The sequence below is a fragment of the Oncorhynchus keta genome, chromosome 17, assembly GCF_023373465.1.
Source record: "Oncorhynchus keta strain PuntledgeMale-10-30-2019 chromosome 17, Oket_V2, whole genome shotgun sequence".
NCBI classification, from domain to species: Eukaryota; Metazoa; Chordata; class Actinopteri; order Salmoniformes; family Salmonidae; genus Oncorhynchus; species Oncorhynchus keta.
The window spans coordinates 45686708-45712136 of record NC_068437.1 but is presented as its reverse complement, the minus strand read 5'-3'; the positions used below and the strand labels follow the sequence as shown (position 1 = coordinate 45712136).

The following is a 25429-nucleotide window of genomic DNA, read 5'->3' as shown; positions in this document are numbered from 1 at the left end:
CCAACCACCAGGATGCCCGGCATCAGAACATTCCAAGCATTCCCGTGATTGGCAGATAGCAGGTTGATTGACATGTCGGACCCCGCGAACACCGGGTACTGGTCAGTACAACACAACCACCTCTAGCCTAACCCATAACACACAGCTGTATGTGCGGGTCGCTACAATATACACATAATATGACATTTATATGTCTTTATTTTGGAACTTTTGTAAGTCGAATGTTTACTGTACATGTTTTATTGTTTATTTCACTTGCTTTGGCAATGTAAACATACGTTGCCCATGCCAATAAAGCCCTTAAATTGAAATTGAATGGCCCAATTTGGCGGAAAGTCTGCCACCCTCAAGCAGGTAATTTTTTTTCGTTGATCCGCAATTATTTTTTGTATGGAGGCCATAAATGGGAGTTTCGAATTTGGTCAATAAAAATGTATGTTTTATTGGCTACGTGAGGATTATTTAATCGAATTTACTTTCGTAATGCTTAAAGTTGTTAGCGGACTGATATAGGTAGGACACGTGACATCCCGGCAACTTTGAGTAAAAAACAATATCGGAGTTGTCTCGAGATGGCTATGGTTATTCATGGCATGATGCTAGTAGCATATCGTCTGTCTCCATTGAATACAGGCCGTTTAAAAAAATGACAACAATAATGACATATCCACCAATCCTACAAATAGGCGGGAGCTAGACATCTCGCCGTTCCTCTTTGTGAAAATCTACTCCCATTGTTAGGGCGAAGAGACATGCATCTTGTCAGTATATCCATCATATTTGTTTTGAGCAATACTGTCATTTCCGCCATTGGAGTGTCTGGAGAAAACTAGTTTGTCACGTTTTGTTCTTAAGAAATACTCCACGTCTGTATTTCTACAATTTAATTTGGTGTCGTGTTAATACAGACTGTTGTTTACATCTACATTATTGGATTTGTATATACTGTACGCATAACTTGTCAATTCTCCTCTTTTTTTGTTGTTGAATTTTACCCCATTTTCTCCCCAATTTCATGGTATCCAATTGTTTTTAGTAGCTACTATCTTGTCTCATCGCTATAACTCCCGTACGGGCTCGGGAGAGACAAAGGTTGAAAGTCATGCGTCCTCCGATACACAACCCAACCAAGCCGCACTGCTTCTTAACACAGCGCGCATCCAACCCGGAAGCCAGCCGCACCAATGAATTCTCCTCTTTCGTTAGCAGCTCAGTGTAGCTCTATCGTGACAGTGCCAGTCACGCAAACCTAGCGAGCGTGCCGTGCACGGGTGCGTGGATCCAATATTCTCCTGGTTCCAAACCCAGCAGCGCGTGGTTGAAGATTTGGATAACGACTCATGGTCTGCGCAATTTGAGTTTGAATAATCATAAGAACCACGGCTCTTCTACCTCGAACACGCCCACCACCAAGACTAGTTCTGGTACAACTGTATCTGTGAACGGGGTCACGGGGAACGTGATTCAGGACGGAGTACCCGACAGTGGCACGAGCAGCAGTGAGGCGAGAATGCAAGGGACGATTCATCCGAAAGGCGATAATAAAATAGAACAGCTATCCGATTTATTGGAGGAAAATATCAACCAGCATCCTGCGGGGAAGGGCAGTAGTGGTGCCGGGATTGTGGGTGGCACTGCATTCGATAGCTGGAGAGGAAGAGAGAGAGAATACGAATTTGGGAACAGACGGAGGAGAGACAACCGAGCGAGCACTTTCGGTTTTAACCGCAGTTTATTGAGTATTGGCTGCAACTCTACGGTGGACGAAACTGGATGCCGTAGAGTTGGTTACACGGACACGCCTTGGAAAACCAGAAACTACACTGCAGGGATTTTGGGGTAAGGAAGGATGCCCGGGGCAGCATAACTGCTCTAACTTGTCATGTTTGAACTGTCTGGCTGACGATTTATTACAGAGCACAGGGAGGGACTTCTGTGTGTTGGCAAGGATTTGTACCTGATAAATTGATCAACGTGAGATGATTTCTCATACAGAAGGATCCCACATTCTTTTTTTCCTAGCCTGAGTGACCTCTCAAACCACAGATTATCCATTATATTGACCAGACCCTAGTGGCCGCTCTAACGATTAAAATAAATGTCCTCAAAAATGTAAGGCAGTCTCGAGGAGGAAATATCAGATGGGACCATTGTAGCCAATGTGGCTTTATCGTAAAAATGTATGTGAACACAAATGTGCTTTTTGGTCTTAATTTAAGGTTAGCATTGTGGCTAGGTTTAAATTTAAAACATTTTAATAATAGAAATGGTATACATATGCAGGGTTTATTACTTTTGGGCTGTGGTAACTAGTGACGACACTTCCTCTCTGCTCAAACTAAATCAGTCAATCAATAACATTTATTCATGAAGCCCTTTGTACATCAGCAGACGTCACAACGTGCTCATACAGAATACCAGCCCAAAACCCCAAAGAGCAAGCAATGCAGATGTACTAGCACAGTGGCTAGGAAAAACTCCCAAGAAAGGCAGAAACCTAGAGAGGAACCAGGCTCTGAGGGGTGGCCAGTCCTCTACTGGCTGTGCCGGTGGAGATTGTGTAAATGGCCATTAAGGCTGGATCGTTCATCATAGATGACCAGCAGGGTCAAATAATAATATGTGGTTATAGAGGGTGCAACAGGTCAGCACCTCAGGAGTAAATGTCAGTTGGCTTTTCATAGCAGAGCATTCAGAGGTCGAGACAGCAGGTCTGGGATAAGGTAGCAGGTCCAGTGAACGGGTCAGGGTTCCATAGCCACAGGCAGAACAGCAGAAACTGGATTAGCAGCATGACTAGGTGAACTGGGACAGCAAGGAGTCACAAAGCCAGGTGGTCTTTAGACATGGTCCTAGTGCTCAGGTCCTGAGAGAGAGAGAGGCTATTGCAGCATAAAGTGCCTTTGGAAAGTATTTAGACCCCTTGACCCTTCCCACATTTTTGTTACGTTACAGCCTTATTCTAAAATGTATTAAATCAAAAATCCTCATCAATCTACACACTACACAATGATGACAAAGTGAAAACAGGTTGTTAGAATTTTTTTGTGCAAATTACAAGACCCTTTTCTATGAGACTTGAAATTGAGCTCAGGTGCATCCTGTTTTGATTGATCATCCTTCCCGATTTTGCTCCAACTTGGAGTCCACCTGTGGTAAATTCAATTGCTTGGGCATGATTTGGAAAGGCACAAACCTGTCTGTAAAAGGCACATGACAGTCCACATGGAGTTTGGCAAAAGGCATCTAAAGACTCTCAGACCTTGATGGGAGAAACTCTCCAAATACAGGTGTGCCAGGCATGTAGCATCATACCCAAGAAGACTCAAGGCTGTAATTGCTGCCAAAGGTGTTTCAACAAATTAATGATAAAGGGTCTGAATACTTATGTAAATGTCAGATTTCTAGTTTTAATGTCAAAAAATGAATTACAACAAACCCCAAAAGTTTTTGGTTTGTCATTATTGGCTATTGTGTGTAGATTTGGGGGGGCATTTGAATCAATTTTAGAATAAGGCTGGAACCTAACAATGGAAAAAGTCCAGGGGTTTGAATACTTTCCGAAGGCACTGTAGATACTGGGGACTGAGACTGGGGGTTGGGGGACAGTGGCAGGATATAACCCCACCCAAGTCTGGACAGGAAGATAATGTAATTGACTCAACCCACTCAAGTCGAGTATAGCGGAAAAAGCCTGGCTAGACGTTATACACCACTCCTAGGGACGGCATGGGAGAGCACTAGCAAGCCAGTGTCTTAGCTCCCGTAAAAGGGTAAGAGTTAGAGAATCCCAGTGAAGCGAGGGGAGTCGGCCAGGTAAAGACTGCAAACTAAATTCTTCCACTGCTCTGTCTTTTGAGAAGAATCTAAAGTCTGTGGGTGTGGCGTAGTGTTTGGCTGGAGCAAAGAGTGTGGGTAGCCAGGCAATGTATTTTCTAGCTCATCATTGATAAAGATTACTTTCCCTGAACTTCATATTTCTATTCAGCAGCAGTTGGTTAGAATATGAGCAGTCTTATCAAAAGGCTAGTGCATAGACACATTTGGGCTCATGTGAGTTGAAAGAGTAGGGGTCCACGGTGTTGTCCTCTCATTAGTTTTCTTCTTCAGAACCTGACCAGGTAGATCTGAACTGGCGCCACACAAGGCTAGACCAGCTCTGATACATTCCAATGCCTCATCTGGTCAACACACCCCTTCTTACTTGACATACTGAGAAGATGATGGTACCTGTGTTAGTCAGTGTAAAGGCGTGTATTCCTACATTTTCAATGTAAGATTTTCTAATAGTTTGGGCTCCATAAATGAGAGATATTTTATTGCTATACTATATCGTTTCAGAATCAGAAATGGGGCCTATACTATGAGTTTTCAGTTAAACCCACCACTGCACTGAGACCTGTACATGCACAAACATTCATTTGAACCGTATCTCCTCTACTGTATTTAAAGCCTAGTGTGATGCAGCAGATAGCCTTGTCCCATGAACCATTGAGGGTTATTCTAAAGCACTTTATTACCCTCTGAATGACGTATTGAAAAGCAGCTGGCTGGGCTGGCACATGTCATGTCCTCCTGGGAATACACACTGCTGCTCTTTAGTATAGTGTCATACTTACCCACAAGTGTATTTATAGTAACTCCCTGCTCAGTAATCACAGGCTACATAGTACACTGGAAGACTGAAGGGCACTGCTGGTCTACGCACTGTAGTGCTATGTGATTAGTTTGCTATAACAGAAAATATTAAATGTAATAGGTATTTAGCCTACTTGTTTGTCAATAAGCTCAAGACTTGATAAAAATACATTTAATGAATCCATGTTTCAAGTGTCAAATCTACCAGGGAACCCCTGACTGCATTACTATTGAAGTATTTCAAACGTGTTCTAGAACACAACATTCTAACCACGCTGTGTGTCTCTTACTCTGCAGGCTCCATGAGGAGATCCAGGACTTCTATGCCTACATGTCCCCGCGGCCGGAGGAGGAGAAAATGAGGAGGGAGGTGGTGGAGAGGATAGAGAGGGTCATTAAGGACCTTTGGCCCACTGCTGACGTAAGTCAATCACCTTCACTGTAGTCGGAGATGTAAAGCCATTGACTTCCTTGTCTAGTTATTTATTGAATTTGAAATGGTGCAGTAATTCTTATTCGCATGCATACTGATATGATAATTTTATAGCTTATCGTTGTTGTCATGGAGTTTTATATGCAATCTCATTACTCATGGTGTGAACTTGCTTTGCAGGTTCAAGTATTTGGAAGTTTCAGCACGGGTCTCTATCTACCCACTAGGTAACCTGTCGTTGAATTTCAAGTCCTTTCCCTTACTGAAAAAGTATTCATAACCTTTATCACCAACGTACGCCAAGGAGGAATATAATGTGATTATTTGTGTTGATGTTGCAGTGACATTGACCTGGTGGTGTTTGTGAAGTTCAGGGAAGGAGACACCCTCCCTCTGTGGCGGTTAGAAGAGGCGCTGAGGAAACACAAAGTGGTGGAGGAGAATTCTGTCAAAGTGCTGGACAAGGCCACGGTAATGGGTAGTGTGTGTTTTGTGTGTCTGTCTGTGGAGGGAAGCCTTGTTAAGTGTGTGTGTGTGTGTGTTGTGAACATAATTCTGGACAGGGAATTATCGGTGTCTATGCCAGTCAAATCTGATCTTGTCTGGTCTTTAGGTGCCAATCATCAAACTGACAGATTCTCTCACAGAGGTCAAAGTTGACATCAGTTTCAACATGAAGAATGCTGTCAAAGCTGCTGCCCTCATCAAAGATTATAAAAAGGTACAATGCTCCCTGTGTGTGTGTGTGTGTGTGAGTCAAATCAAAATGTATTTATTTGTCACATGCTTTGTAAAGAAAAGGTTTAGACTATTAGTAAAATACTTACAGTGCCTTGCGAAAGTATTCGGCCCCCTTGAACTTTGCGACCTTTTGCCACATTTCAGGCTTCAAACATAAATATATAAAACTGTATTTTTTTGTGAAGAATCAACAACAAGTGGGACACAATCATGAAGTGGAACGACATTTATTGGATATTTCAAACTTTTTTAACAAATCAAAAACAGAAAAATTGGCCGTGCAAAATTATTCAGCCCCCTTAAGTTAATACTTTGTAGCGCCACCTTTTGCTGCGATTACAGCTGTAAGTCGCTTGGGGTATGTCTCTATCAGTTTTGCGCATCGAGAGACTGCATTTTTTTCCCATTCCTCCTTGCAAAACAGCTCGAGCTCAGTGAGGTTGGATGGAGAGCATTTGGAGAGCATCTAACTTTCATAGTATTACTACACCGAATGGCAACACAGATTGTCTTTAAATCACCTACGTGGGTATAACCAATGAGGAGATGGCATGTGGGTACCTGCTTCTATAAACCAATGAGGAGATGGGAGAGGCAGGACTTGCAGAGCGATCTGCGTCATAAACAGAAAGGAGTTCTATTTTAGCCCTTGGCAACGCAGACGCTCGTGAGCAGTGTGGGTGCAATAATTGATTAACATAGATTTCTAAATTCATTTAGTCAGCCTATTAGTCTCTTTGGGTATGTCTCCATAAGCCTGGCACATCTAGCCACTGGGATTTTTGCCCATTCTTCAAGGCAAAACTGCTCCAGCTCCTTCAAGTTGGATGGGTTCCTCTGGTGTACAGCAATCTTTGTCATACCACATATTCTCAATTGGATTGAGATTTGGGGTTTGACTAGGCAATTCCAAGACATTTAGTGTTTCACCTTAAACCACTAGAGTGTTGCTTTTAGCAGTATGCTTAGGGTCATTGTCCTGCTGGAAGGTGAACCTCTGTCCCAGTCTCAAATCTCTGGAAGACTGAAACAGGTTTCCCTCAAGAATATCCCTGTATTTAGCGCCATCCATCATTCCTTCAATTCTGATCAGATTCCCTGTCCCTGCTGATGGAAAAACATCCCCACAGCATGATGCTGCTACCACCATGCTTGGTGTTCTCGGGGTGATGAGAGGTGTGTTGGGTTTGTGCCAGACCAGGCGTTTTCCTTGATGGCCAAAAAGCTAAATGTTAGTATCATCTGACCAGAGTACCTTCTTCCATATGTTTGGGGAGTCACCCACATGCCTTTTGGCAAACACCAAACATGTTTGCTTCTTATTTTCTTTAAGCAATGGCTTTTTCCTGGCCACTTTTCCGTAAAGCCCAGCTCTGTGGTCCTATGGGCAGATACTCCATCTCCGCTGTGGAGCTTTGCACCTCCTTCAGGGTCATCTTTGTTGCCGCTCTGATTAATGCCCTCCATGCCTGGTCTGTGAGTTTTGGTGGGTGGCCCTCTCTTGTCAGGTTTGTTGTGGTGCCATGCTCTTTCCATTTTTTAATAATGGATTTAATGGTGCTCCCTGGGATGATCAAAGTTTCTGATATTTTTTTATAACCCAACCCTGATCTGTACTTCTCCATAACTTTGTCCCTGACCTGTTTGGAGAGCTCCTTGGTCTTCATGGTGCCACTTGATTAGTGGTGTTGCAGACTCTGGGGCCTTTCAGAACAGGTGTGTGTGTGTGTGTGTGTGTATATATATATATATATCTGAGATCATGTGACACTTAGATTGCACACAGGTGGACTTTATTTAACTAATTATGTGACTTCTGAAGGTAATTGGTTGCACCAGATATTATTTAGGGCAGGGGTGTCAAAGTCAAATGGACGGAGGGCCAAATAAAAAATTTAGCTACAAGCCGAGGGCCGGACTGTTCGAATGTTCATTGAAAAATTTTTAAATGACGCATATAGTCTAGTGAACCTAATTGAACCTACTGAAAACCTAACAAATATATTCCAATATGATCAGATAAATAAAGCAATATTTTCTTATGGCTCTGTCAGTAATCTTTAATTTTCAACAGACACAAAAGACAAATTTCCTTTATATAAAAATCCCCATAACATGAACATTAAATGAAAGAAACCGGTATTCAAGGCACCATCAGTAGCCTATATTTTCTATTTTAGCAAAAGTGGGCTAAATTTACTTCAAAGAAAAAAACAATAATAGCAATTTTCTATCATCCACTCAACTGAAATATTTTTAAAATATAATTGGATTGAAATACAATAAAATAAAGTGCAAAAATCTATTAATCAAAAACAACACTTTGTTTAAGGAGAAGTAACATGCAGTGAAAACAAATATTAAACTTTAACTTTTAAACTTGAACTGAGTAAAAACTCTAAATATGTGATTGCACAGTAATGTTCACTTGTTTGAGGTTGAGGGTGATACTTGGTGGTGTCCCATCTTTTCCACAAGTTCATCAATGTTCGGGGTAAGGCTCTGAGCTGAGGAAATCCTCAGAATTGAGTGGAGGTGTTCAGCAGTAAGTCGACTTCTGTGTGATGTTTTGTTCAAGTTCATCAAAGAAAACAGTTGTTCACACAGGTATGTGCTGCCAAACATAGACAACGTTTGAGCAGCCTGGATGCGCAGCTGGGGCATTGTGTCGGGAGGAAACGGGCGAACTCCGCAGCACCCACTGCCGCATATTTTGCCCTCAGTGCATCATTGCATTGGAGGTCAATCAACTCCATTTGGAGGTTTGGTGGTGAGCTTTCCACGTCAACAGCAAATGGGTTACCGAGCAGTTCCAACCTGCTTTTTGTGCTTCAAAGTCAGCAAATCGGCGTCGAAAGTCAGCGGCAAGCATACCTATTTTATCAGCCAACTGTGCGCTCGGGAACGCACTGGTAGAGAGCTTCTCTTTCATGGTCTGGCAGCTGGGAAAGTGGCTCAAATTTTCTTTCCGCATCTGCGTCTCCCACAGAGTCAGTATGGTTTTAAATGCCTTCACTGTACTGTACATATCAGAGATGACACGATCCCGACCCTGCAGCTGCAAGTTCATTGCATTCAGATGACTCGTAATGTCACACAGAAAAGCCATTTCACACAGAAACATTTCGTCTCGGAGTTGTGTTGTGTCTTTCCCTTTGCTGTCCAAGAACAGACAAATCTCCTCACGAAGCTCGAAACATCTTTGAAGCACCTTTCCCTGGCTTAGCCATCGCACCTCTGTGTGATAAGGCAAATCACCATGCTCCGTTTCTAACTCCGTCAGAAATGCCTTGAACTGGCGGTGATTCAAACCTTTGGCTCTGATAAAGTTAACTGTGCGCGTGATGATGCTCATTACATGCTCCATTTTCAAGGCTTTACCGCACAACGCTTCCTGGTGTATGATACAATGATAAGCTGTCAGCTCACCTGTCGCGTTTTCCTCTTGCATCTTTTCCCGTATCTTCGCCACCAGTCCGCTCCTGTGTCCACACATCGCAGGTGCTCCCTCCGTCGGTTGTCAAACCCACGAGTTTTTCCCAAGGCAGCTCCATCTCATTTACACATCTTGACACCTCTTCATACAAATCATGCCCCGTAGTTGTGCCATGCATAGGACGTAAAGCCAAAAACTCCTCTGTCACGCTTAGGCTGGAGTCCACTCCGCGGATGAAAATTGACAACTGGGCAATGTCAGAAATGTCGGTGCTCTCATCCACAGCCAAGGAATATGCAATGAAATCTTTTCCCTTTTTCACAAGCTGCTCTTTTAGATTGATGGACAACTGGTCTACTCTCTCGGCAATGGTGTTTCTGCTCAGAGTTGCCTTTTTTCTGGGCAAACTTCGTCACAAACTTTAATCATGCAGTTTTTGATGAAATCCCCCTCCGTAAATGGCCGGGCTGATTTAGCGATCTCTTCTGCCAAAATAAAACTGGCCTTGACAGCAGCCTGGCCTTGTGATTTGGCTTTTTTGAACAGAGCCTGTCGAGATTTGAGGCCTCGTTTTAATTCCTCTGCCTTTTGTAGCCTTTGTTCCATGTCCATATTCTTGTTTTTGTCCGCGTGTTTCGTTTCATAATGTCGTCTCAGATTATACTCTTTCAGTACCGCCACACTTTCTCCACACAGAAGACACACAGGTTTTCCAGCTACCTCCGTGAACAAATACTCCGACTCCCACCTTGTTTGAAACCCCGGTTCTCAGTGTCCACCTTCCGTTTTGCCATTTTTGATGGGTATCTGAAAGTTAATTTTACTGTGATGCTGACAACTGCTGTGCCAATAAATATTGAAATGAAGCAGCCTACTGCTCGGTGCGTCACCGTTGCATTGTGGGAAATGTAGTATTGGTGCGTGTAAAAGATCTGCGGGCTGCCGGCTTGCTGCGGTCTGCGGGCCGGTTCTAATAATAAATCAAGATCATCCCAGGGGCCGTAAAAAACCTTCTCGCGGGCCGGATGTGGCCCGCGGGCCTTGACTCTGACATATGTGATTTAGGGGCTTCATAGCAAAGGGGGTGAATACATATGCACGCACCACTTTTTAAAAAATTCAACAAGTAATTTGTTTCACTTCACCAATTTGGATTATTTTGTGTATGTCCATTACATGAAATCCAAATTAAAATCCTTATAAATGACTGGTTGTAAATGCAACAAAATAGGAAAAATGCAAAGGGGATTACTACTTTTGCAAGGCACTGTACAAAGGGTACCAGTACTGAGTTGTGCTGGGGTACGAGGTAATTGAGGTAGATATGTACATATAACAAGGAATAAAGTGACTAGGCAACAGGATAGATAAACAGTAGCAGCAGCGTGTGTGTAACGGCGTTCGTTTGTTGAAGGAGAGTCGGACCAAAATGCAGCGTGGTGGTTACTCATGTTCTTTAATGACGAATAGCGAATACATGAAATAACTACACAAATACAAAACAACAAACGGAACGTGAAACCTAATACAGCCTGTCTGGTGAATACTACACAGAGACAGGAACAATCACCCACGAAATACACAGTGAAACCCCGGCTACCTAAATATGGTTCCCAATCAGAGACAACGAGAATCACCTGACTCTGATTGAGAACCACCTCAGGCAGCCAAACCTATGCTACACCCCTACTCAGCCGCAATCCCAATGCCTACAAAAAAAAACAATACGACAACACAATAAACCCATGTCACACCCTGGCCTGAACAAATAATTAAAGAAAACACAAAATACTTAGACCAATGCGTGACAGTGTGTGAGTCAAAAAAGTTAGTGCAATAATGGTCAACGTCGATTGTTAACCAAATGGCTACCCGGACTTACTACACTGAACAAAAATATAAATGCAACATGTAAAGTGTTGGTTCCATGTTTCATGAGCTGAAATAAAAGATCCCAGAAATGTTCCATACACACAAAAAGTATCTCTAAACAAATTTGTTTACATCCCTGTTAGTGAGCGTTTTCTCTTTTGCCAAGATAATCCATCTGCTTGACAGGTGTGGCATATCAAGAAGCTTGATTAAACAGCATGATCATTACACAGATCCACCTTGTGCTGGGGACAGTAAAAGGCCACTGTGAAATGTGCACTTTTGTCACACAGCACAATGACACAGATGTCTAAATGTTTGAGGGCGTGTGCAATTGGCCTGCTGACTGCAGGAATGTCCATCAGAGAATGTCATGTTAATTTATCTACCATAAGCCGCCTCCAATGTCATTTTAGAGAATTTGGCAGTATATCCAACCGGCCTCCCAACCGCAGACCACGTGTATGGCGTCGTGTGGGCGAGCGGTATGCTGATGTCAAAGTTGTGAATAGAGTGTCACATGGTGAGGTTATGGTATGGGCAGGCATAACATACGGTCCACAAACACAATTGAATTTTGACGATGGCAATTTGAATGCACAGAAATACCTTGACGAGATCCGGAGGTATCTGGGACCAACGGATGCATATCTGTATTCCCAGTCATGTGAAATCCATAGATTAGGGCCTTATTTATTTCAATTGGCTGATTTCCTCATATGAACTATAAGTCAGTAAAATCTTTGAACTTATTGCATTTTATATATTTTTTCAGTATATTTGGCAGTCTTCTGGCTTGGGGGTAGAATCTGTTCAGGGTCCTGTTGGTTCCTGATTTGGTGCATCGCTACCGCTTGCCGTGCGGTAGGAAAAGGAACAGTCTATGACTTTGGTAGCTGGAGTCCTTGACAGTGACCTACTGGGCCATACCAGGGTTTCCGTTAGAAAAAGGTGGTGCCGGACATTTTACCGCCAAAATGTAGATTACCGGCTCCATATGCATTAGGTGGGTAACCTGATGAGAGCGTCCACCCACGGTGCTCAGAATGACAGAAATCACATTTAGATTATGTTGAGGATGCAACGATGTCCTGTCCTTCTTAGCGAATTCTGATGTGCTCTTTGAACATGTTAGAATAACTGTCCACGTTTACTTTTCCTCAGCCAACAAGACGAGTAACGAACAGCAAAATCGCTAGCCTATGTCAATTTACTATAGTAGAAGAGTTTAGGCTACATATTCAATTGGTCAGCTTGTCAAGAAAGAAATAGCCTATTCCAAACGTACTCTGAGACAGTTGTGGGACGATAGATCCTAAATTCATACAACCAGTAGACCATGGCTACATAATTTGTTTTTGTTAAAAAGCAATGAGTGATTCAAGAGGTCAGAACATTTAGCTTAAAATGTTGATAAACATTTGTTTCTTCACATTTATGAGTACAGTAATGCGCACAAGGCAGTAGGCTACATGTGAATGTTCATTCCATAATGCACTTAGGGGGAAAACACTGTTGTCAAAAGGGCACTGCACGGGCCTCCCGAGTGGCGCAGCGGTCTAAGGCACTGTGCTGCAGTGCTAGAGGCATCAATACAGACCCGGATTTCGCTCCAGGGCTGTGTCGGCCGGCCGCGACTGGGAGACCCATGAGGCGGCACACAATTGGCCCAACTTCGTCTGGGTTAGGGGAGGGTTTGGCCGACTGGGGAAAATTGGAATTCCAGTCGTTCATCCAACTTGGAATTCCAACTCGGGAACTCGGTCCCCTGTCCAGAGCTCCGACTTTACAAGCTGAATATCACTGACGTCATTATTTGAACTCCTATTTCTCTGAGTTCCCAGTTGTCTTGAAAGCACCACAAGATGTTGCTGCAGTGGCTCATGCGCAGTCTGACAGATTCTCCACTCAAAGGCTCTCTATCTGTATATCTGCGCCAATTTAATTCTACAAAAGTATGCAAATTAACCTATAGACCAATAAGCATGACCAGTTAAATGTATTTCCATAAATGAATAGGCTAAAAAGCATTATTTCGCAATAGCACTTTTTCTTCTTCCAATTTGCCGGTGCCAGTTGTGTTCTTCAGCTTTTAAATGTTTTATCGGACAAAAGCCGCTTAACGGAAACCCTGGGCCGTACGCACTACCCTCTATAATACCTTGCGGTCGGATGCCAAGCAGTTGCCATACCAAGCGGTGTTGCAGCTAGTCACTGCTATCAATGGTGCAGCTGTAGAACCTTTTGAGGATCTGATGGCTCATGCAAAAATCTTTTCAGCCTCCTGAGGGGGATGAGGCATTGTCGTGCCCTGTTCAGGGCTCGTGTTGGTGTGTGTGGACCATGATAGATCCTTAGTGATGTAGACACCAAGGAACTTGAAGCTCTCAACCCGCTCCTCTAAAGCCCCGTCAATGTGAATGGGGGTGTGCTCGGCCCTCCGTTTCCTGTAGTCCACGATCTGCTCCTTTTGTCTTGCTGATGTTGAGAGGTTCTGACCACCTCCCTAAAGGCTGTCTCATCGTTGTCGGTGATCAGTCCTACTACTGTCGTGTCATTAGCAATATTAATGATGGTGTTGGAGTCGTGCGTGGCCACTCAGTCATGGGTGAACAAGGAGTACATGAGGGAACTTTGCATGCACCCTTGAGGGGCCCCGGTGTTGAGAGTCAGCATGGCAGATGTGTTGTTGCCTACTCTCACCACCTGGGGGAGGCATGTCAGGAAGTCCAGGATCCAGTTGCAGAGGGAGGTTTTCAGTCCCAGGGTCCTTAGCTTAGTGATGACCTTGGAGGGCACTATGGTGTTGAATGTTGAGCTGTAGTCAATGAACAGCATTTTCACATAGATGTTAGTTTTGTCCAGGTGGGAAGAGGGCAGTGTGGAGTGGGGGATCTGTTGGGGCGGTATGCGAATTGGAGTGGGTCCAGGGTGTCTGATGGTGTTGATGTGAGCCATGACCAGCCTTCCAAGGCATTTCATGGCTACAGATGTGAGTTTTACGTGCCGATTAGTCATTTAAACAGGTTAGCTTGGCATTCCTGGGCACAGGGACTATGCCGGTCTGTTTGAAACATGTAGGTATTACAGACAGGGACAGGGAGAGGATGATCATGTCAGTGAAGACACTTGCCAGCTGGTCAGTACGTGTCCGTCCTGGTAATCCATCTGGCTCAGCGGCTTTGAACATTAACCTGTTTAAAGGTCTTACATCTCCTACGTAGAGCGTGACCAGAAAGTCGTCCGGAACAGGTGGTGCTCTCATGCATGGTTCAGCGTTACATGCCTCGAAATGAGCATGGAAGGCATTTAGCTTATCTGGTAGTATGTGTCTGTTTCTTTCTAATGATTGAACTTCATCTGAATTTAAGCACAATCCTCATTACATTTACATTTAAGTCATTTAGCAGACGCTCTTATCCAGAGCGACTTACAAATTGGTGCATTCACCTTATAGTGTGAACTACTGTTCTCTAAAGTTTTCTCTCCATCTGTTTCTCCTCAGAAATATCCTGTGCTTCCGTACCTGGTGCTAGTCCTGAAGCAGTTCTTATTACAAAGAGACATGAATGAAGTGTTTACAGGAGGCATCAGTTCCTACTGCCTCTTCCTTGTTGCTGTCAGCTTCTTACAGGTGGGTCGGTGCCCGTCATCCTTGTATTATTGTCATTGAGAGTATAATCTAGTATTCTAATTAAATGATTATATGATGCATTTGTCCGGCCTTTCCTCAACCGTTGAGAGTGAGGAGATATACATTTTGTACCGTTGAATAAACTTGTATTTGTCACCAGCAGTATAGTGTTCTTACTACTACGTGTTCTTACGATGGCAGCAAGTAAGAGACAATAGTGTGTGTGTGCGTTTCAGCTCCATAGCAGGGAGAACGCCTGCAGTCCCAACGCCAACACTGGTGTCCTACTCATAGAGTTCTTTGAGCTGTACGGCCGCCATTTTAACTACCTGAAGACGGGGATCCGGATCAAGGATGGGGGCTGCTACCTCTCCAAAGACGAGGTCCAGAAGAGCATGCTGGATGGATACAGACCTTCCCTGCTCTACATTGAAGACCCACTGCAGCCAGGTGAGCCCGGGTTCACACCTTTGTAGTTTGTCTAAGACTCCTTACTGCATATGCTCGTTACAGTATGGTAGCTAGCTACCTATATGATGCATCTCTGACCTACACCTCTCCCGAGTCCGTACGCGATGAGACAAGACTAACTACCAATTAGATACCATGAAATTGGGGAGAAAATGGGGTTAGTAAAATTAATTCAATGTAGTGGCTTGTGCTTCTGACTTCTGCCATAAATAAAACATCAGATGCAGTTGTTTTATTGAGATGACGTTTGAGAACTCCTGCAATAAGCACCTACCAAGTCTAAGCTTGTACCTGACCTTGAGAGTTTGTCTGTCCTGTGTTGTCCAGGTAATGATGTGGGCCGTAGCTCATACGGGGCCATGCAGGTGAAGCAGGTGTTTGAATATGCCTTCATGGTGCTGAGCCACGCTGTGTCGCCCATCTCTAAGTACCACCTCAACAACCACGGCGAGAGGTATTGGGCAGGGCCGGGACACATGGGGAGGGTTACAGTCACATAATTCTGAGTGATGGGTTCGCTGGAGCTGACTGCCAGGAATGGAACTTTGAACAATACAGTGCATTTGGGAAAATATTCAGACACCTTGACTTTTTCCACATTTTGTTACGCCTTATTCTAAAATGGATTTTTAAAAATGTTTTCCCCTCAACAATCTACACGTGTGTATGAAATATATATAAACAAAAACATATTTACATAATTATTCAGACCCTTTGCTATGAGACTCGATATTGAGCTCAGGTGCATCCTGGTTCCATTGCTCATCCTTGAGATGTTTCTACAACTTGATTGGAGTCCACCTGTGGTAAATTCAATTGATTGGACATGATTTGGAAAGGGGCACACCTGTTTATATAAGGTCTCACAGTTGACAGTGCATTTCAGAGCAAAAACCAAGCCATGACATCGAAGGAATTGTCCATAGAGCTCCGAGACAGGATTGTGTTGAGGCAGAGATCTGGGGAAGGGTACCAAAACATTTCTGCAGCATTGAAGGTCCCCAATAACACAGTGGCCTCCATCATTCTTAAATGGAGAAGGTTTGGAACCACCAAGACTCTTCCTAGAGCTGGCTGGAGGTGACCAATAACCCGATAGTCACTCTGAAAGAGCTCCAGAGTTCCTCCGTGGAGATGGGAGACTCTTCCAGAGGGACAACCATCTCTGCAGCACTCCACCAATCAGGCCTTTATGGTAGAGTGGCCAGACGGAAGCCACTCCACAGTAAAAGGCACATGACAGCCTGCAGTAAAAGGCACCTAAAGACTCTCAGACCATGAGAAACAAGATTCTCTGGTCTGATGAAACCAAGACTGAACTCTTTGGCCTGAATGCCCAGTGTCATGTCTGGGCACCATCCCTACAGTGAAGCATGGTGGTGACAGCATTATGCTGTGGGGATGTTTTTCAGCGGCAGAGACTGGGAGACTAGTCAGGATCGAGGAAAGATCAAGGAAGTTTCCCCTTCCAACAGGACAATGGCCCTAAGCACACAGCCAAGACAACATGGGAATGGCTTCGGGACAAGTCTCTGAATGGCTGGGCCACTCAAGGACAGAGGCCTGACTTGAACCCGATCAAACATCTCTGGAGAGACCTGAAAATAGCTGTGCAGCGATGCTCTCCAGCCAACCTGACAGCTTCAGAGGATCTGCAGAGAAGAATGGGAGAAACTACCCAAATACAGGTGTGCCAAGCTTGTAACATCATACTCAAGGTTGTAATCCATGCATGTATCCATTTTAGAATAAGGCTGTAAGGTAACAAAATGTGGGAAAAGTTGAGGGGTCTGAATACTTTCCCGAATGCACTGTATATTTTCAACAATATTAAGTGGAAAAAATATTGTGTCCACTGTGCAAACTTGTAGTAATATAAATGATTGTGTGTCTTGCAGTATACTGGGCAGAATCATCCGGGTGACCCAGGAAGTTGCTGAATACAGAGACTGGATCACCATGAAGTGGGCTTCCCTATCACTGAACTCCTTGACCTTAAAAGGTAAGGAGAGGAGACATTTAGAGCCCAATTATAGTGCTATATCAAAACAGTATAAAATTGTCGAACCCCACATTTTGCCCTTCCCCTTTGATGTCACAGGTAATGTCACGTTGCTGGTGGAGCTTCAGGAGATGGAGGAATGCATCAACAATCTCTCTGAGGAAGGGGCAGAGTCCCCAAGCTCCTCCTCTCCTCCCCCTCTTCGTCATTCTCCTCTCCACATTCTTCATCAGCTAGCTCCAGTGACGCTGTGAGTGCCTTGTGAAACAGAGTTCTCTCCACACACTTTGCTCTTCTCCACACACTTTGCTCTTCTCCACACACTTTGCTCTTCTCCACACACTTTGCTCCTCAGAAAGTATTCAAACCCCTTGACTTTTACACATTTTGTTACGTTACTGCTTTATTCTAAAAATGATCAAATAAAACATTTTCCTCAACAATCTACACACAATAATGACAAAGCGAAAACAGGTTTTTAGAAATGTTGCAAATGTATTTAAAAAAATTGAAATATCTAATTTACATACATTTAAAAAACAACGTAATACATTTAAAACAAGGCTGCAACATAACAAAATGTGGTAAAAATCAAGGGGTCTGAATACTTTACGAATGCACTGTATGTATCAAGTGATACTCTGGCCCGTAGATCTGAGACGCTTTAACTACAGCCCCAGTGTTGGCCTTTCATTCGCACCTGTGATTTTAAAGTTATAAAATATTTAATCTATCAGAAATGTCCCTTAGGGGCCTTCTGAGTGGCGCAGTGGTCTAAGGCTGTGCCACTAGAGATTCTGGGTTAGAGTCCAGGCTCTGTCGCAGCTGGCTGCGTCTGGTTGACCCGTCCGGGTTAGGGGAGGGTTTGGCCGGCAGGGATGTCCTTGTCCCATCGCGCACTAGCGACTCCTGGCGCCAGGTGCACAGTGTTTCCTCCGATACATTGGTGCGGCTGGCTCCCGGATTAAGTGGGCATTGTCAAAAGCAGTGCGGCTTGGTTGGGTTGTGTTTCGGAGGACGCACGGCTCTCGACCTTCGCCTCTCCTGAGTCTGTACGCGACAAGACTTTAACTACCACTTGGATACCACACAATTGGGGAGAAAACGGGGTTAATAAAAAGAAAGGTCCCTTAGGTAATCTCCCCTTTCATGCGTTAAAACATTGAGATGCCTGTCGTGAAATCATATTTTTGCCCTCGCTCGATTGGTGGGCATGATTCCTCCAGGATTCGGACGGAGTCTGCTGTAAACCGGTGACCTCGACGCGGGGTAGGCGAGGCTCATCTGCACCCAGTGCTGGATTGACCAATCACAGGGATACAAGTTTCTCTTCCAACAGCCACGTAAGCCAGTCGAACAAGAGCAAGGTAGGTGACTATAACAGACACGTTTTAGTGTTAAATTACCACACATCAAATTATGTCACACTAAATGTTGTTCCAAGGAAAAATGGGACAGTAAAGTTAATCTTACCCTATATGTTTTCCTGGCAACAGGTGGACAGAGCGAGTTTGATGTCTTGTCAGAACAGCAGTGCCAACATACAGCCAAGCACAGGAACAGGACAGTCGTCAGGCAGCAACAGCAGGAGCCACCGAGACAGAAAGCAGAGCTGTCCTGGCAGGAGGAGGAAACTCCAGCCAAAGCGCCAATGTAAACCTGTAGTGCAGGACCTCTGTAGATAGGGGGCGCTATGTCACGGAACTCAACTCCACTCTCTGCCCCAGAAACGGGAGGATCGAGGCAATCTTACCAGGGCTTTTGGTAGTGATATTTTTTAAGCCAAGTTGGAAGGAGATTTCTCCTATTTCTGTCAGTTGAAAGGGCAGATTGACTTCGACCTCGTCTTGAGGGTATAGTCTTTCTGTAATATGAATATGGAGGAAGGTTGTCAAGCCTGAACTTTAGCATTGGCAGTACTCCCTGGTTTATTGGACTAGCAGTTAGTTGGGTCTCTATTACTTACTGGCAATTCACACTTTACAGCAGAAATTACAAGAAAAAATGTATGGTTAAACTGTGGATATTATTACTATATTGGATCAAATGTTTGCACTGACAAAACTAGTCATTGAACATTTAAGCTTTTCAGCAACTCCTTCGTTTGATTTTCAAAAGGCAAAATGGTGGGGAAAGGAAGAAAAAATTACAATGATTAGGGATTGTATTTTTATTTTTTTAACAAGCTGAATGAATATGGTTTTGCCATCTCTTGTGGACTGGGCCAAGTGTGGGTTCTATGTGGCAACTCCAACCATCAGCAGAATACATCCTTGAGTTGCTACAGCCCAAATGGACCCGTTTCCGTGCATAATGGGGATGATTTTTGTAATGATCTGTTCAATGGCTATTTCACAATACTGTTTAATGGCGAACAGTTTTATGCTCCTACTGGTAGAATATCTGTGGTTTGCAAACTTCCTAATATGAAAATATCTGTACTCAACTATTTTGCCTATTACAAAATGATTTGTATTTGTTTCTGTATTTATTTTTGTAGTATATTTATATGAATCTATAATGTGAAGGGGGTATGCATGGAACGCTTAGCAATAGCCCGTATGCCTGTTTAAGAGATGGTTGTGATGCACATTTTGTACTGAATATCTCAGACAGGCTGTGTCCTAATAGTCATACAATTTCCTTAACTTATCTGGGCTGGAAGGTGTCCAATACTTTGCTTTCTCTTCCTGTCTAGGCCTTAGCCCTTTAGCGTTCACAGATCTAAATGGATCGGACTAGATGTAAGCAATATGGTGATGGGACCTCCTAGCTTTTAAAGAGGCTGAGTGCAGCTTTTGCCAAGTTGCTTTCATTCATCCAATCCTTTCAGATCCATAAAAAGAATATGTGCCTAATTTTGACATTACAAATATATTGTCATAATGTTAATTGACAATATAACACATTTTGATCGTAACTGTATTTATTTCAAAGTTACTGAATGTTTAGACGGCACCTTTTCTGTTGTGGAAATGCCACCATATAAGGGTAGGGCCGGGCCACTGCTTGTCCTGGAGTTAGCAAGTCTCTGACATCTTTCTCCACGATTAATACGTTCCCAAAATTTCTCCTCACAAAACATTTTGTATGCAGTTCAGTTGTATCCAGACATTTGTTCCAACCTTCAAGATACTTTTGTACATAAAGTGTATGTGGACACTCCTTCAAATTAGTGGCTTTGGCTATTTCAGCTACATCTGTTGCTGACGTGTATAAAATTGAGCACACAGCCATACAATCGCCATTGTCGTGTCTTCACTATCATTAAACTGAATACTTTGTTTTTATCAAAGATTCTCTGTAATTAGTTACTCGATTAAACTGAATAATCATGTAACTAATTAACTAGGAAGTTGGGGCACCAAGGAAAGTATTCAGATTACAAAGTTATAATTTCCCAATATAACCTTTCAGATATTTTCATATCAGATCCATAGTCTTCTGATTAATGAATAATTTACTTTACCTCACGTTAGTCTCATTCCAAATGTCGTAAATTGTTGGTTATCTGCACGAACACAGTCTTCACTGAGTCATCCATACATCAATTGTCTTAAATTATTTATTTATTACTAACTAAGTAATTCACATAAATGCATAAACAAACAGTAAATATGGTTACATGAAATGATAGAATGTGCCCTAGTGGGCTAAACCTGCATGGCGGCTTGTTTGACAAAAGGGGAGTGGGGGTTTTACCAAGAAGTCACTACGGAGTTAATTATAACAATTAAAATGCTAATCCTTTACACATGAACAATTGCAATCAATATATATATTTACGCTCAGTGTGTCGTCTTGATCGCTGGTGAAATGTATTTTGTAGAATTGTCCGTCTCTCCCTCTCTCTGTCTTGGTTAGAGGGGATAGTTTAAAGTGACATTCATTATAGAATGGATGTTTAGGCGGTTGTCGTTCTTCGCGTTCAATGATGCTTAATTCCTAGCTGCAGACTAGTAAGCAATATCAAAGACTTGTTCTTATTCTGTCGGTATCAATAGTCTTAAGTTTAACCACGTGGTATGGTTAAAAGATTCTACAACCTTTAGCCATCTCGTAATTAAGGTAAGTTTGGTCTGGTGATAATTTCTCAAAGTTGGGTTTTATTCGGAATGGCAGAAAAGGGCGGTCCAGGATGTCTGACCCTAACTGGGCTCAGGGGCGGTCCAGGATGTCTGACCCTAACTGGGCTCAGGGGCGGTCCAGGATGTCTGACCCTAACTGGGCTCAGGGCGGTCCAGGATGTCTGACCCTAACTGGGCTCAGGGGCGGTCCAGGATGTCTGACCCTAACTGGGCTCAGGGGCGGTCCAGGATGTCTGACCCTAACTGGGCCCAGGGGCTGTCCAGGATGTCTGACCCTAACTGGGCTCAGGGGTGGTCCAGGATGTCTGACCCTAACTGGGCTCAGGGGCGGCCCAGGATGTTTGACCCTAACTGGGCTCAGGGGCGGTCCAGGATGTCTGACCCTAACGGCTCAGGGGCGGTCCAGGATGTCTGACCCTAACTGGGCTCAGGGGCGGTCCAGGATGTCTGACCCTAACTGGGCTCAGGGGCGGTCCAGGATGTCTGACCCTAACTGGGCTCAGGGGCGGTCCAGGATGTCTGACCCTAACTGGGCTCAGGGGCGGTCCAGGATGTCTGACCCTAACTGGGCTCAGGGGCGGTCCTCTGATTTAGTTAAAATCAGAAGGGAATTGTATTTTTCTTCATTAAACGGTCCACAATCATATTACACAATTATACAAACAGTATCATAATCATTCATCTCATACAACAATTAGATGTAAACCTCATATCTGAGGCTATTATATAAACAACGTTATGGTAATGTGGCCACACGGTCTCCCATGAGCTTCCCCAAGTTGTGACAAACGGACCAGTTCTTAGCTGGATTCTTCACCGGTCTTTTACACTTTCTCTGGAACATGAAATTTGTTTACCTCAAGTTCTGTGAGGTGGAAGGATTTCCTTTGTCTCCATGAAAACTACTCTATTACTGTGTGTCCATGAGGTCTTCTCAGGAATTTACGACCTCTGACCACAGCAGTCTGGTTGTAGAAGAAGAGAGCGGAGGATGGTGCTCGCTGTACTCAAAGAGGGCAACGTCATGACACCATAGACAAACATTGGCAGTTGAATGGCCTTACTTGAGCTCAGTGACTTTCATCATGGAACCGGAATAGGAGGCCACCTTTACAAGAAGTCAGTTCATCACATTTCTGCCCTGCTAGAGCTGACCCGGTCAACTGTAAGTGCTTTTATTGTGAAGTGGAAATGTCTAGGAGCAACAACGGCTCAGCCGCGAAGTGGTAGATAACACAAACTCACACAACAGGACAGCCAAGTGCTGTAACACGCACTACCGAGTTCCAAACTGCCTCTGGAAGCAACGTCAGCGCAAGAGCTGTTTGTCGGGAGCTTCATGAAATGGGGTTCCATGGCCGAGGAGCCGCACACAAGCCTATGATCACAATGCCAAGCGTCGGCTGGAGTGTTGTAAAGCTTGCTGCCAATGAACTCTGGAGCAGTGGAAACACGTTCTCTGGAGTGATGAATCATGCTTCACCAACTGGCAGTGGGATCGACAGATCTGGGTTTGGCGGATGCCAGGACAACGCTCCCAGCCCCATTGCATAGTGGCAACTGTAAAGTTTGGTCGAAAAGGACTAATGTTCTGGGGTTGTTTTTCATTGTTTAGGCTAGTCTCCTTAGTTCCAGTGAAGAGAAATCTTAATGCTACAGCATGCAATGACATTCTAGACGATTATGTGCTTCCAACTTGTGTGGCAACGGTTTTGGGAAGGCCCTTTGTTTCAGCATGACAATGCCCTCGTGCACAAAGCGAGGTCCTTACAGAAATGGTTTGTTGAGATTGGTGTGGAAGAACTTGACTGGCCTGCACAGAGCCCTGACCTCAAACTCATCAAACATCCTTGGGATGAATTGGAACACCGTCTGCGAGCCAGACCTAATCGCCCAACATCAGTGTCCGACCTCACTAATGCTTGTGGCTGAATGGAAGAAAGTCCCTGCAGCAATGTTCCAACATCTAGTGGAAAGCCTTCCCAGAAGAGAGAAATCTATTTATTATAGCAGTAGAGGGGACCAACACCATATTATTGCCCATGATTTTGGAAAGACATGTTTGACGAGCAGGTGTCCACATACTTTGTCATGTAGTGTAGCTTGTTATTTTACAAGTGATAATATGGATCAATGAGAGGATGTTGTGAAATAAATGACATTTCCCAGTCGGTAGCTGTTAATGGTTCAGAGCAGTAGTACTTTACACAATGAGTTCTTCAAACTTCTTTATTCTATGTGATTAGAATAGAACAAACGATGACTAAACAATGTTTTGTTCACTGAAAATGTATTTGATGTGCTCACTGCTCATTCATTTCAACACTGAATTTGTGTTTAATTGGGCAGCCAAGACACAAACATGCATCTTAATTTAACAAAATGCTTAAATTTGATAAATAATATTTATTCAGTATGTTGATGCCATTGCCTAATGTCTATGCCAATTCTAAACCAGTCAACATTTCATGCAAAACAAAAATGTCACTTTCCAACCAATTTGAAATGGAATTGGAAAACACGTTTATTTTATTGCTCTGAACATTTTTGTTTCGTTGAATGTCATTTTGTTTTGTTTTTCTCCTCATTCTCAACTGGAAATGTAAATTCCTTCATTGAATTGTATTTTCATATTATTCACATTGATAGTTTTCATTTAGATAATTCTATTTTGGTGGAATGTAGATGAATGAATATAAATATACATGAGTGTGTGTGTCTGTGTACACACACACAGTACTAGTCAAAAGACACCTACTCCTTCAAGGGTTTTTCTTTATTTGGACTATTTTCTACATTGTAGAATAATAGTGAAGACATCAAAACCATGAAATAAAACATATGGAATAATGTAGTAACCAAAAAGTGTTTAACAAATCAAAATATATTTTTATATTTTATAAATTATATATTTTATATTTTATAAAGTAGCCACCCTTTGCCTTGATGACAGCTTTGCACTCTCTTGGCATTCTTTCAACCATCTTCATGAGGTAGTCACCAAGAATGCATTTCAATTAACAGGTTAATTTGTGGGATTTCTTCCTTTGTTAATGCTTTTGAGATCGGAATGGTATACAGAAGATAGCCCTATTTGGTAAAAGACCAATCCATATTATGGCAAGAACAGCTCAAATAAGCGAAGAGAAACGACAGTCCATCATTACTTTGAGACATGAAGGTCAGTCAAGAATTTCAAAAGTTTCTTCAAGTGCAGTTGCAAAAACCATCAAGCGCTATGATAAAACTGGCTCTCATGAGGACTGCCACAGGAATGGAAGACCCAGAATTACCTCTGCTGCAGAGGATAAGTTCATTAGAGTTAACTGCACCTCAGATTGCAGCCCAAATAGATTGCAGCCCAGCTTCACAGAGTTGAAGTAACAGACATCTCAACATCAACTGTTCAAATGAGACTGCGTGAATCAGACCTGCATGGTCAAATTGATGCAAAGAAACCACTACTAAAGGACACCAATAAGAAGAGACTTCCTTGGTCCAAGTAAGACAAGCAATAGCCATTAGACCGGTGGAAATCTGTCCTTTGGTCTAATGAGTCCAAATTTGAGATTTTTGGTTCCAACGGCCGAGTCTTTGTAAGATGCAGAGTATGTGAATGGATGATTTCCGCATGGGTGGCTCCCACCGTGAAGCATGGAGGAGGAGGTGTGATGGTGATACTGTAGGTGATTTATTTAGAAGGCACACTTAACCAGCATGGCTAACACAGCATTCTGCAGAGATACGCCATCCCATCGGGTTTGCACTTAGTGAGACTATCATTTGATTTTCAACAGGACAATGACCCAACACACTTCCAGGCTGTGTAAGGGCTATTTGACCAAGAAGGACAGTGATCAGATGACCTGGCCTCCACAATCCCCCAACCTCAACCCAATTGAGATGGTTTTTGGATGAGTTGGACCGCAGAGTGAAGAAAAAGCAGCCAACAAGTGCTCGGCATATGTAGGAACTAATTCAAGACTGTTGGAATGGCATTCCTCATGAAGCTGGTTGAGAGAATGCCAGGAGTGTTCAAAACTGTCATCAAGGCAAAGGGTGGCTACTTTGAAGAATCTTAAATATAAAATATATTTTGATTTAACACTTTTTG

The 25429-nt window shown here is 43.4% G+C and overlaps 1 protein-coding gene across 2 annotated transcripts; it reads left to right on the top strand.

Moving 5' to 3' along the window:
* Positions 1 to 797: 797 nt before the first annotated feature.
* LOC118395926 (terminal nucleotidyltransferase 4B-like) lies at positions 798 to 20470 on the top strand. Of its 2 annotated transcripts, none has more exons than XM_052466232.1 (12): positions 798 to 1839; positions 4936 to 5059; positions 5252 to 5298; positions 5413 to 5542; positions 5685 to 5792; positions 14626 to 14754; positions 14973 to 15204; positions 15553 to 15679; positions 17124 to 17227; positions 17327 to 17477; positions 18454 to 18594; positions 18724 to 20470. In XM_052466232.1, the coding sequence occupies exons 1-11, from the start codon at positions 1511 to 1513 to the stop codon at positions 18482 to 18484; spliced, it is 1512 nt and encodes a 503-aa protein (XP_052322192.1). In that variant the 5' UTR covers positions 798 to 1510; the 3' UTR covers positions 18485 to 18594; positions 18724 to 20470. The 2 variants fall into 2 exon arrangements, with proteins under 2 accessions (XP_052322192.1, XP_035645911.2); XM_035790018.2 differs by having other exon boundaries at positions 978 to 1839; positions 14991 to 15204.
* The last annotated feature ends 4959 nt before the right edge of the window (positions 20471 to 25429 follow it).